Source organism: Monopterus albus, unplaced genomic scaffold (genome assembly GCF_001952655.1).
Source record: "Monopterus albus unplaced genomic scaffold, M_albus_1.0 scaffold100.1, whole genome shotgun sequence".
Taxonomy (NCBI): Eukaryota; Metazoa; Chordata; class Actinopteri; order Synbranchiformes; family Synbranchidae; genus Monopterus; species Monopterus albus.
Genome location: NW_018127980.1, coordinates 1,096,758 through 1,109,550, shown reverse-complemented (window position 1 = coordinate 1,109,550; position 12,793 = coordinate 1,096,758). Strand labels below are relative to the sequence as shown.

General features: G+C 41.5%; 1 protein-coding gene across 1 annotated transcript in view; it reads left to right on the top strand.

Annotated features, from left to right (window-relative positions):
• The first annotated feature begins 366 nt into the window (after nucleotides 1-366).
• reck (reversion-inducing-cysteine-rich protein with kazal motifs) overlaps nucleotides 367-12,793 on the top strand; it is a 57,186-nt gene continuing 44,759 nt past the window's right edge. The window contains exon 1 of the mRNA XM_020609608.1: nucleotides 367-1,063. Within this exon, the coding sequence (XP_020465264.1) occupies nucleotides 991-1,063 (73 nt within the window). The 5' untranslated portion in view covers nucleotides 367-990. The remainder of the gene's footprint in view (nucleotides 1,064-12,793) is intronic.

Genomic DNA, 12,793 nt, shown 5'->3' with positions numbered 1-12,793 from the left:
TGTCACCTGTCTGCATGTTAAGTAACTGTGCCAGCTGATCCAACAAGGCCACCAAGACAGGCCCCGGTTGCTCCTTTACAGCAGTTTGGAGCCGAGCCACTCAGAGTGTGAATATTGAGGTTGTGTGCTCTGGGGTGATTGGGGTGTTTAGCAACATGTGTGAGATTGCATTCTACCCTAATGGATAAACTGGAGGATTCTGGTATTTGTGTACTCTTTTGGCTTATTTTATGTCAGTAAATAAATACATACAGGATTCATTTGGTCTCCAATTGAATTTTTTGTAGCACTTAATACGTTAATAAAGCCTGCAATTTGCATAGTCCTACATATATTCATATGCATATAGACAGCTTGTTTTCTTCCATAATACCCACATTACTGTAAGTGCAGTCAGGATTACTGGATTCACACAGTAAACCTACACTGTAAATCACAAGCCGTGTTAAATTCTCAGCTTTTATCTTATGAAAAGTTGATGTTTTGATGATACATAGTTTTCAGAATATGGAGAATATGGCAAATATAAAACAATATAACTGAAAATATAGAAAATATAACTGAGCAGTTGACACAATGGTTAAAAACTTTACTTTTGGTGTGTGGTCATATTTTCCTGGGGAAGGGTTTCTGTGACTCATGACCTCAGTATTTCTATAAGAAAAAAGTTTTTAAAACCATGTTCCTGTTTCTATCATATTTTTAATAGACGCACTAAAATGTAGACCTAGAAGTCCAACCATAGAGAATAGCAGTAAACCGGTTAAATGGCTGCAGTGACTGTGACTCACAACTGCACTGAGTTAGTTTTTTTGAAACAAGCTGTCACCGTTAACGGGGCCGCTCCCCGTTCTGCGCATGTCCTCTGTGGTCCAGAGCCAGACACCGGGGGCTGTGGAGAGAGAGAGAACGGGGGATCCATGGAGCGCGTCACAGCACTACTATTTTCTATGTCTTCTTGTCCACGATGCACTTTAGGATTTCAATAAGATGCGTGTGTGCTGCCAGATAATCAGTTTCCTCTTCGCCTTAAACTTTTCCTGCCAGCCACTGCGAGCTCAGGGTGAGTGTTTTGTGTTTCATCGTCATAACTGTACGTCTTAGCCTATATGTCCGTGTTGCCCTCTGTTTTGATAAACTTGGTGAACAATGACAAACAGTGTACAACTGAATTATAAATCCAGCTGAACTTTTGTACGCTGCAGGTCGTGATTGACTTGTTAACCCGGTGACATCTAGTATCCTGTTGGGCCGATAGATTCAACTCTTAGTTACTGAGAATGTCACACCAAACTTCATTCAAAAGACGTGCAACGTGAGTTGTCACTGCGTATTATTGAACTTGACACCTTGCACACGAGTTATTAAGACTTATTCTGAACAATAAAAGTCCACTGGCCTATTCGGGCAGGGCAATAGTCCAGCAGACGGCGTTTTTTTTCAATTAAACCTATACGTTTTAACTAGTTCACAGCGCTAGCTACCACCCACCAGGCAGTGTTTAAGTGCAAAATGACTGGGAATAACGGGGAAACATTTGTAAAACTCGGGGGGGTTTCACGCTTTGTGAATTTATTGTACGCCGAATTGAAGAGTGACATCCACTACAAGGTTTTCACTGGTATACATTTGCTGAAAACCAGAGGCGATAATAATTATATAAGTGTTTGCGTGACGCATCCGTCTCGCAGAAAGCAACAAATGGGGTTAGGATCCTGGGCAGCGTTTTCTGAGAAAAGAAAATCTTTTGGATGAGCCTTGTAAGTTTTAAGGGCAGCTATGGCGTAGTTAATAAAAGCCTAGCCTATTTCTGAGGAGAGCTTGTTTCAGTATTTGCTAGTAGGCGGTAACAGCTTTCAAAGATTTGTTCGGTTGCTTCTCTGAGAAATAGTCGGGGATAGGTTGGAAACTGGACTGACATAACGGATCGGGAAAAAGTGAAAAACGGACCGTTTTACCGAGCTATAGCAAACGTCATGGGCACTTTAGCACTTTTACGCCTCATTGGTTTATTGGCCAAAGAAAAAAGCTTCCACGAATAACTCTTTAAATATTTTATGAATCACTAGGAACCATTCTTCAATTCGGCATCCATCCCATAGCCTCAAGACACACTTACTTCCTTAAAATAACTCCTTTTGCATCATTTCCATACAGTTCCGTCTCTCCTCAATACATGTCAGTAAACACAGGCAAGCTTAGAGCATAAGGTTATATTAATTTAAACCGGATATCGATTTGTAGATTTTTTTACATGTTCCATTGCTTTTGATAAAGAAAGGAAACTAAGATAAAATTCTGCCTGCTGTTTTTAATGCAGTCTGGTCTCTACAAGAAAGAAGCACATATAAGAAACGTGTGAATGAAGTGTATTAGCTTTTCAGGGTGCTAATGAATTCACGGGGACTTGTTAAGGCAGTTAGACAAACACAGAGGTGTGTGTTGGTGCTGTATAACAACCACACTTGAATTTGCCTTCAGTTGTTAATAGGCTGAGTCAACATGCAGCTAGTACTTTGTACTTTATTGCTACATTTTTAAGCCATTTTGCAAGGCATCTTGTCCACAGACCTTCAGCTGTTGTCACTCAGTATTATTTTGCTAAGTGTGTATCTTAGCCTCAACTTAGTGAGTGTTTTATCTAACAGGGCTCCATGGGCATGGTCATAAATTGGTCTAACATGCTCCTAGGTTGGTCTTTGATGTTTAGTCCACGACATGGGTGCAGGATGTGGATTTGCTCAGGCTGAATATTACTACATACATCTGCCTGGAACATGAAAGAAACGCAGCTCTTAAGCCGAAGTCCTACAGACATTTTCCCCATGCAGGGGTTGTATGTTGGTGGTGGGGGTGTTGCTTGTACCGCTAAGACAATGAAATGTGAGCCAGGAAGTCAGGTCGAAGAAGTGGATTTATGTATTTAAAGCTTATTAGACACAATACACACCACAGTGGTTTGTAGTACTCACAGTCCAGATTATACAGCTTTTCAAAGTGATTCCAGCTACATCTGTTTCATTTACAGCGTTTATGTCACACAGTAATCCACCAGGAATGTGCGTTTACACGTAGTGATTGACCAACCTCACATTGCATGGTAGAAAAAGTTGAACCAGGTCCAACTTTTCTTCACACATGACCCCGCACTATGGTGGCAGAGCCCCCTCTGATGCTGCACTTTCCCCATTCAGATGAATGAGAGTGGTTGTATTTTTTGCATAGAGTGAAGTTTCAACGTGACCTTAGATGCTCATTTGATCCTCATGTCTCCCAAAGGCTTGAGACAGTAGTAGAATCTCAGAAAAGAGTAGGTGTGATAAATGGCTCCATATGAAAAAGGGATTAGCTGATTTTGCCCTCAGGAAGATTGTGGCATCTTGGCCAGATTTCTCCCACTTATTTGATTATTTATTTATTTGTAGAAATTCCAACCTTTTTTGCTATAAAGTTGTTGCAAAATTTCTTTCATGTTGCGATTTGGTTATTGAGGCTAGCAGTGAGAGAATGCATCTGGAACCAATTTGACTCCTCAAAGCAGGAGGAGGAGAGGAGAGGAAGGAGGGAAATGAAGGGCAGCCCGTTTCTTTCTGTGTCCAGTGTTAGCAGGCATGGGCCAGAGGCCCACAAACCTAATTATGGTTTTGTGAACACAAGATTAAAGTGCAGCATATGGAGTTGAGTTTCTTGGCCATCTCTTGGTATAGTGATTATTGAATTGACCGTGAATTATGTTTTTTCAACCAACAGGCCGGTGCTACCATTTTGTCAAGGCTACATAAGAAAGAGAAACACACCCGGTGAAAATCTAAATAGAAGCACGTATGTGGTTGACAGTTTTATTTTTACATACTGTACATCAGGATGAATGAGAATTAAAGATACTATAATAAAATCAGAATATGTGACAAAAGTCTGCCTAATAATTATTATATTCTAAGCAGTACTGTACTTTATATTCTCAAATAGAAGCTTTTATTTTTTTATTTTTTTTCAGCCTGCGTTCCCTGGAGATGTGAGTTCAAAGCGTTGTGCTATCGAAGGCAGCATTAGCAGTCTCGTCATTGTTGAGATTTACATGCTAGAAAACACCACAGACATTTGCAGAGCAACTGGAAGGTCTTTCTGATTATGGGTTAACTGCAGACACGATCTAATAAGCTATATCATATCCAGGCAGGGTTATCATTAAGCGCCAGCTGCTCCACTTATTAGTGTTGCATTAACATCTATGTGTACCTGCTGAGCAGTACTTGCTCGGCTTTAAATGGCAGTAGAAGTGTATTTATAAGTTCAGTTTTTCTGGCTGACTGGGTTTGGGATGTTTGGGACAGATCTAACAGAGAACCACAGAAAATGTAATCTGTCAGTTTGGTTTTAAAGAGAAAGACATGGAAATAAAAGACACTAGAAAACAAAACATTTCAAACATTTCCAGGGATTTAAAAGTATACATCCACAGGACAGAGTGTGCGTGAGAGAGCTGTGGACGTCTTATGTCTCCGAAAATGTGTTGCTTCAGTACCTCTTTCCTCAAATATTTTTCTTGCATCATTTCCTAGCACCTTTAAGGGATTTGGGATTTACCCCAGGCCAAAATGGGACTTTAATGGAGCGTATGGAGAGCAGAAATCATGACGTAACATACAGGCTAGGCTCTGCTCTACTGGCATCAATAACTAAATCAATTCTCAAGGACTTGATTCAGTTGCTTTAGGCCTTTTTGCCCATGAAACATGTCCCAAACCATTAGGTAATTTGTTTGAACATGAAATGTAACTGGTAGTTAAGCTAACTGGTCTTGATGAACATTGGTTGTAGAAGGGATGCATGTGAAAATATTCTGGCTGGTTAAGACTGGCAGTTCTCCAGAAATGCTGATTATTGTATGCTTTCCTTATACATAATGAAATGAATGAAGTGAAGGTCACAGCCTGATCAAGAAGAGAAACATAATGTGGGAGCGGGCAGCTTTTCGAAGCATCAGCTGCAACAATTTGGATACATATCAGTCTACTGCCTGTTTGAGAATTATGAAATGAAATTATAAGTTGGCAGTGGAGTCGGTGTTCCCTACTGCTTGTTACTTAGTCTCTGTGAAGAAAAGCTTCTCTGCAGCACCTGGTCAGACTGGCTGGCTTGCTGCTAAAAGTTGTTCAGTGCTCGACTTTGATGGTGACAGACAGTGTATTAACAAAAAAAATGCTCTCTTTGGCTAGTTATGAACTCCAAAATGTGCTGAAACTTAATTTTTTTTAGTTGTAGAACAGATTCACACTCATAGAAGACAAGAACTAATCTATCTGAGGCCACCGTGCTGTCACTTTAATGCTATGACGAAGATCATTCATTATTAATGTTCTATTTCATCTTTCCTTATTCTGAATTGAAACATGACTCCGGATGAGAATGTGCACGTGTGAGAAAATTGAAACATAAGTCTTGCAATGGTTTTGATCATGTTCACTGTACATGGAGCACAATAAACTGTTTAGTCATACACCCAGTGATTCATGTAACAAGTGTCAAGCGTGTAGTACAGTTTGGTTGTGGGTTAACTGAGATCAAATGTGGGTACTAGGCATGAGTGTTACAGGCTTAGTGGTATTAGGAGTCTGAAATCAGTTACACAGATTCCTTCTGTCTTTGGAACCCCTGGGAACTGAGGTTTGAAAGGTTGAATCCTTTCACTGTGCCATCCTCCTTCCCCATCTCAGCCTCTGTTCTCTCCCCCTTTGCTTCACTCTGCATGGCCACATGCGTCTCATTATGTCACTTCCCATTAGACACACGGGCTACACTAAGTCAGGTCTGCACCTTCCTTTGATTCTGCTAAGTGAATATGGCATGTGGGGCAGAACACGCTCTACCATCTGGAGGTGTGCGTTTGAGTTTGAGATGCTCTTTGGCTGATTGGATTCAGTTATTAGGGAGGTTTTGTGGGTGTGTAACTCATGTGTATGACTAGCCTGTATGTTACTCAGCACACACAATTGGTGCAAGTTTAAACAATTAATTAACAAGTTAAACAAATAGTGAAGCAGTTAACACTTAATTGAAAAGACTTAAGTAAAGGCAAGGGACAACTTTCTTGGCTGATTTTGATTTTCTTTCTAAGAACTAACTTTTCTTTACTAAAAAATTAAATTGTAATAAAAATAAAACATTGAATTAAAATGTTTGCATTTCCTGTCTTTCGCTCACTCTTTTTTTAAGTGCAATATTTTCACTTATCCCAACTTAAACGGTGCAACAGGTAATAGAAACAGAAGAATGTCTGATACTACTGAGCACACAGTTCCTTTTAAAGTGTGTGTAGTTTGTATTTGCTGTTTTACCACAGGTTGGATACACTTTACATATACATGCATTTCATGTGTAGCCAGTAATTCCCTCACTGTGTACTGTTTGTTGGAGATTTGGGCGTAGTTTGGCTTTCCCTGCTGTTTGTACACCAGCTTCCAATGCGCAGTTGAGCACGTGCCCAGTACAGACACGCATGTGAGTCTCGTTTGAGGTGCATGAGTGATGCTACGAGCTGCACACTTTCAGTTTGTGTCACTTGCACGACATGGGCTGTTGTGAGAGAGAAGAGCCACTGAGTTTATTGAAAAGGAAATATATTTGCTTCATGCATAAAGTAAAGATTTGATTAATCAGTGATAATCAATGTTTAATCAAGTGTTAATCTTCTTTCTTGTTCCCTGTCAAACATGCACTGTTAAAGAAGTGAGCTTTGCCATGCAGAGCTCAGCATAAATAATCAACAGTGTGGGCACAGGAAGTGACCTTTGACCTCCACCCCTCACCCCAAGAAAGTCTGCAGCGGCTCTGAGGAATGCAGGCAGGAGTGTGGTTGCACATAAGATGCTTCTCTGTTCTGGGTATAATTGTATATACAGTATGTAGCTGTTTATTCCTACACAGTCCCAGTAAAAGACACCACGTAGAGAACTAACAAGCTGGAGAGATTTTTTGAGTAGTAGTAAACAACTCTCTGCTTCTGTTTCACCTGAATCATGATGCTGGTGACTGGCTCTCACCTGGCTGTCGCTCACTTTGTCAGAGGATATTGGCATAAAGTTGAGCGTTCCTCAAACTTCCCCCTAGTACTTTGCTGAAGAAGCACTACTTTTTCCCCATGAAAACATGGAAACCACTCCACCTATCCCCAACTCCTCAGCCTCACTGGACAGAGGATCTCACCCTCTCCACAAATTCCCTTTCAACCCCTGCAGTAAATGATACATAATCAAAACGGAGAGTAGAATAAAAAAATGTAATGCACATACTACACCACAAGACCCGTCCCATTGTCCAGCAGTGGCCCTGTCCACCTTTCTCTCTGCCCTGTAGAAGCTGTCCTTCTGCTGTCTCCCTCTCTGTTGCCCCCAACAACGTTTCTTACTTGTGGTTCTGCATTTGGGTCCTAAAAAAGTTTGTGACAGAGGCAGCTCCTGCTCTGCTGACATGTTGCTCATACAATGTCTCCAGTGTGAGCTATGGTAACTTTACCTTAACAACAGAGCTATGCTGTGAAGGATCAGCCAACTACTGGAAGGTTTTAAGTCTCTGCATGTTGTTTAATTCCTGTAGTGAAATGACTGTAATCCAGTAGCCGCCTGGAAGGACACCATTCAAAAACAGTAAATAAAAGAAAAATGAAATAGTGCAGGGTGTCATGGTGGTGCAGTGGTTTCCTCCCACAGGCCAAAGATGTGCAGGTTTAGTTAGTGGGTGACTCTCAATTGCCCTTAGGTGAGTGTGTCCCTGTCAGCCCTGTGATAGACCTCACCCAGTGTCAGCAGGGTCATCTTCAACCCATAAAATATATGCAGTCTTTAGTAGATGGGCACAACAGTGATGCGTTTAGGAGGCTGAAACAGATATTGGATTGAATATTCACCATTTCTTTAAAGCTATTTTTGTAAGAAATGGACTGCCCCTGTATATCAGTGTGGTTGTGAATGCTAAAATGCAGTATTTGACACATTGGCTGAGGTTAAAGGGTCTCTACTGAGTAAGAAAAATGGGTTCTCTGTGATTACCATGCAGCAGTTTATTTTCTGATGTCCTTTTCATACACCTCCATACCATCTAGCCCATTTGCTGTACAGTCATTTCATTAACTGATTGAACAAAAATCCTAATCATTTATTAAAGGCTTGGTTAAATACTTTCTAAAGCATGCAAACATTCTGAAATACACACAGCTATGTCCACTCTCTCCTTCCATGTGTATGCTAGCAGGAAGCTGGCTGGCAGGAAACCCTGGGTAATGTTACATTTAGTCCACTGAGAGTGCAGCTTGTTCCCGGTCATGAGTTTACTGCCAGGTTGTTTGTCTTTGTTGAAAAAGTTGTTGCTTGTTTTTTTTTTTTTAATCCTGCCCATTTAAATTTTGACAGCCCAGTGGCTCTGATGCCAGTGTCTGGCATCGTCTTGGCCTAAAGGTGCTCTTGGTTCAGTTACTATGTTTCACTGGCTGCAATGTTCGTTATGAATGTTAAGTAAATGCAAGTACAATGTGCTGATAATACCTCTCTTTCACTCTTCACCTTTAAGTAAAACATTGAATGCAGGACTTTTTCTTTGACAGCATTTGTACTATGTGGTAGTTTGGCTGCAGCCCCCAAATCACAAAATCTAGTGTTTGTAAAACATCTGACTAATGTCCAGCAGTTTCTGCTGGCAGAGTTGAGAGGACAGTGGAGACGAGGTACGTACTCCTAAAGTCGATCTCACTGATATGCTGATTTATAATCATGGGAAGTGTTTCAGAGTGTATGGATTATTTCTCTAATAAAAGACCAATTATCATCACAGAACCTGCTCATGTTATTCTGAGCTGCAGTGATGGAATAAATAATCAAATAATCTTTGTGCAATTAAAATATAGTGTTGATCTTCATGTCAGCTGTAGACTCCGTCGGTTTGTTAGAGACACTTCTCTAAATCAGTGACCCATGGAAAGCCTGAAACAGCAAAATGATTGGACTGCTCTATAAAATATTTATTTTCACATTAATGTAAACTCTTTTGTCCTTGGCAGGATCTTGTAGGAGCGATCCCTCAGTTTTTCCAGTGATCTGATTGGTCAGTGGTCGGGCTGTTGACAGGTTTTCAGCCGATCCTCTGAAGTTAACCTGCTCCGCATCAGGTTGTCTGTGCAGCATAATTTACTGTGATGATCAGGCCCAATTAAAAGTGAGCCAGCTCTGTGGTGCCACAAAACCTGAACAGAGCCCAGACTTAGCCAGATATGGAGATTGTGGACACCTTTAAATACCTGGGGGTCCACCTCAACAATAAACTGGATTGGAGCAACAACACAGATCCCCTGTACAGGAAGGGCCAGAGCCACCTCCACTTGTTTAGGAGACTGAGGTCCTTTGGTGTGTGCGGGGCACTCCTTAGGACATTTTATGATACTGTAGTGGCATCTGCAGTTTTTTACGCTGTTGTGGGTTGGGCTCTGTGTCTGTCCATAGGGGGGAAGGTTGTGTGTGTGACTAGGGGTTGGGGAGGTGATTGATTTCACAGCTCTGGGGAAGAAGCTGTGTCTCAGTCTGTTTGTTTTACTCTTTATATTCCTGTACCTTTTCCTGGAGGGAAGAGGCACAAACAGACTGGGTGGGTGGGGTCTGCAGCAATCCGTCTGGCCCTCCCCTGGATCCGTTCAGTGTATAGTGAATCCAGATCCAGAAGAGGACTCCCTACGATGCCCTGAGCTGTTCTCACCACCCAGGTCAAGTCCTTTCTGTCCTGTGCAGTGCAGCTCCAGTACCACATTGTCACACTGAGACAGAGGATGCTCTCTACTGTCACTTTGTAGAAGTGTGCGAGTAACTGAGAGGAGAGACATTTTTTTTTTTTTTAATCCTGCCCATTTAAATTTTGACAGCCCAGTGGCTCTGATGCCAGTGTCTGGCATCGTCTTGGCCTAAAGGTGCTCTTGGTTCAGTTACTATGTTTCACTGGCTGCAATGTTCGTTATGAATGTTAAGTAAATGCAAGTACAATGTGCTGATAATACCTCTCTTTCACTCTTCACCTTTAAGTAAAACATTGAATGCAGGACTTTTTCTTTGACAGCATTTGTACTATGTGGTAGTTTGGCTGCAGCCCCCAAATCACAAAATCTAGTGTTTGTAAAACATCTGACTAATGTCCAGCAGTTTCTGCTGGCAGAGTTGAGAGGACAGTGGAGACGAGGTACGTACTCCTAAAGTCGATCTCACTGATATGCTGATTTATAATCATGGGAAGTGTTTCAGAGTGTATGGATTATTTCTCTAATAAAAGACCAATTTGCAGTGATAAGCTAGGTGAAATGATGAGGGACTATGCAATGGTCAACTGAGGTGCAGTAATAAAACCCTGGGGTTCACTTGAGCTGCAGTGATGGAATAAATAATCAAATAATCTTTGTGCAATTAAAATATAGTGTTGATCTTCATGTCAGCTGTAGACTCCGTCGGTTTGTTAGAGACACTTCTCTAAATCAGTGACCCATGGAAAGCCTGAAACAGCAAAATGATTGGACTGCTCTATAAAATATTTATTTTCACATTAATGTAAACTCTTTTGTCCTTGGCAGGATCTTGTAGGAGCGATCCCTCAGTTTTTCCAGTGATCTGATTGGTCAGTGGTCGGGCTGTTGACAGGTTTTCAGCCGATCCTCTGAAGTTAACCTGCTCCGCATCAGGTTGTCTGTGCAGCATAATTTACTGTGATGATCAGGCCCAATTAAAAGTGAGCCAGCTCTGTGGTGCCGCAAAACCTGAACAGAGCCCAGACTTAGCCAGATATGGAGATTGTGGACACCTTTAAATACCTGGGGGTCCACCTCAACAATAAACTGGATTGGAGCAACAACACAGATCCCCTGTACAGGAAGGGCCAGAGCCACCTCCACTTGTTTAGGAGACTGAGGTCCTTTGGTGTGTGCGGGGCACTCCTTAGGACATTTTATGATACTGTAGTGGCATCTGCAGTTTTTTACGCTGTTGTGGGTTGGGCAGGAGGTAGCATGGACAGGAACAGACCTACCTACCTACCTAACCCACTAATTTGCTACTTCCATCCCTGCTTGCAAGGAGCTTCATTATAAAGCTTCACTTACTTGTCAAAATATAATGTATGGTTGTGTTACTTATGTCCAGTTATTGCATGATAACTGAAGCTCCGGTTCTACTTTGACTGCACAGGAATCTGAAGAGTCTGGTGATATTCTGAATTTTCCAACACATGCATGTACTGAGCCAAACCAACAGTGAATGTGCAGTATGCTACTAACACATATTGTGGGTTTACCTAAACCCTGATATAACACAGTAAGCCACACTGTTGCACTGGGTCACATGGTCCTTCATTACCATGAATGCACACCAGTTTCTTTTGATACAGTCTCACCTACACTGACCTGCTGCACCCGATACTCAGTGGAGCACCAAATGTAATTTGTAATCTGCTAATGAAAATGCACAAATGCACCATTTGCCCTGGTCTGAGAAACATTTACTTAAAATTACAAGGACCCACTATTACAGGAATTTACTGAGCCTCTGTTTAACAAAAAAAAGAGTATATTTGTGACCTGTTTTTAAATGTTGCAGTCTTCAGTAAGAGCTTATTTTTGAAAGGCACAGACAGAGTAGGGAGGACATTGCTAACCTTATCTTTCCTTCTATTATCCCTGTGTTTTGATTTTTCTGTGGTTTAAAGGGTTTATCTATCGATTTTTGTCTTTTATTTTATAACCCGAACTGATAAATTGACCATTGTCCAATATTACTAGTTTATCACAAAATGTTTGGAAAGGTCGAAAAAATGTTTAGGTTATTAGGAACAGTGTTTTGTTAATAGTAGCTAAAAATGAACCTTACACTGGTGTAATCTATTCATCAGAAGGGAAATTTGAATCTGACCACTGTTTTCTGTAGAAGTTGCACAACACTGTGAAATTTTCAGAGGTAGCGTCCTTTCCACTCCCAGCTTCAGTGAATTTTTTTTTTTCCCACTCCACAGAAAACAGTATTGTTTACCATTTCTCTCAGTCCACACTGAATGATGTTCCAGCATTTAGTCTGGCTTGACAGTGGCCATCAGCTGCTCACATTCACCATTTTACACCACGTTTTCACCACATCCATCAGCTCTACTCAAGATTCAGGGTTGGAGTTAATGTAGAGTTCGCATGCACTTTGAATGCTGTTGTCTTCTTTTGCTGCCTGGTGTATGGTTTGGTTGTCATGTCATTTTGGATCCTTAATATGGCCTGGCATAGTTACAAGCGTGCGTGCGTGTGTGTGTGTGTGTGTGTGTGTGTGTGTGTGTGTGTGACCGATGCTGGTGGGTTGAAGCTGCAAACTTAGTTTAACCACCAGATGTTCAAAAAAAAGTTCTAATGTGATTTGCAGGAGAGACTTGTATTACAGACACAACAGGTTGATCCAACCAACATGTTGTCTTTCACCCCGTGAGTGACAGCCTCTCTTAATGTTATTTCAGGCCCCCCCACATAGCTTTGCTCTTATCACCGAAAGCACTCCATCATCACAGAGACCCCCACCTGTGTTTTGAGTAACACCCCACAGATGTTCCTCCCACAGAGCTTTCAGACTTCATGTTGACATACCTTATCTCTAGTGTGTGTGTGTGTTTGTCAAAGGTACTTGGGTTTCAAAAGCTCAAATGAGCTGTGTGACTGCCATGATCCATCTTTTAAATAATGTCTGCCCATTGTATTAACGCTCTTACGGGCTGTGTCAGTGACGCAAGCATGGAGACA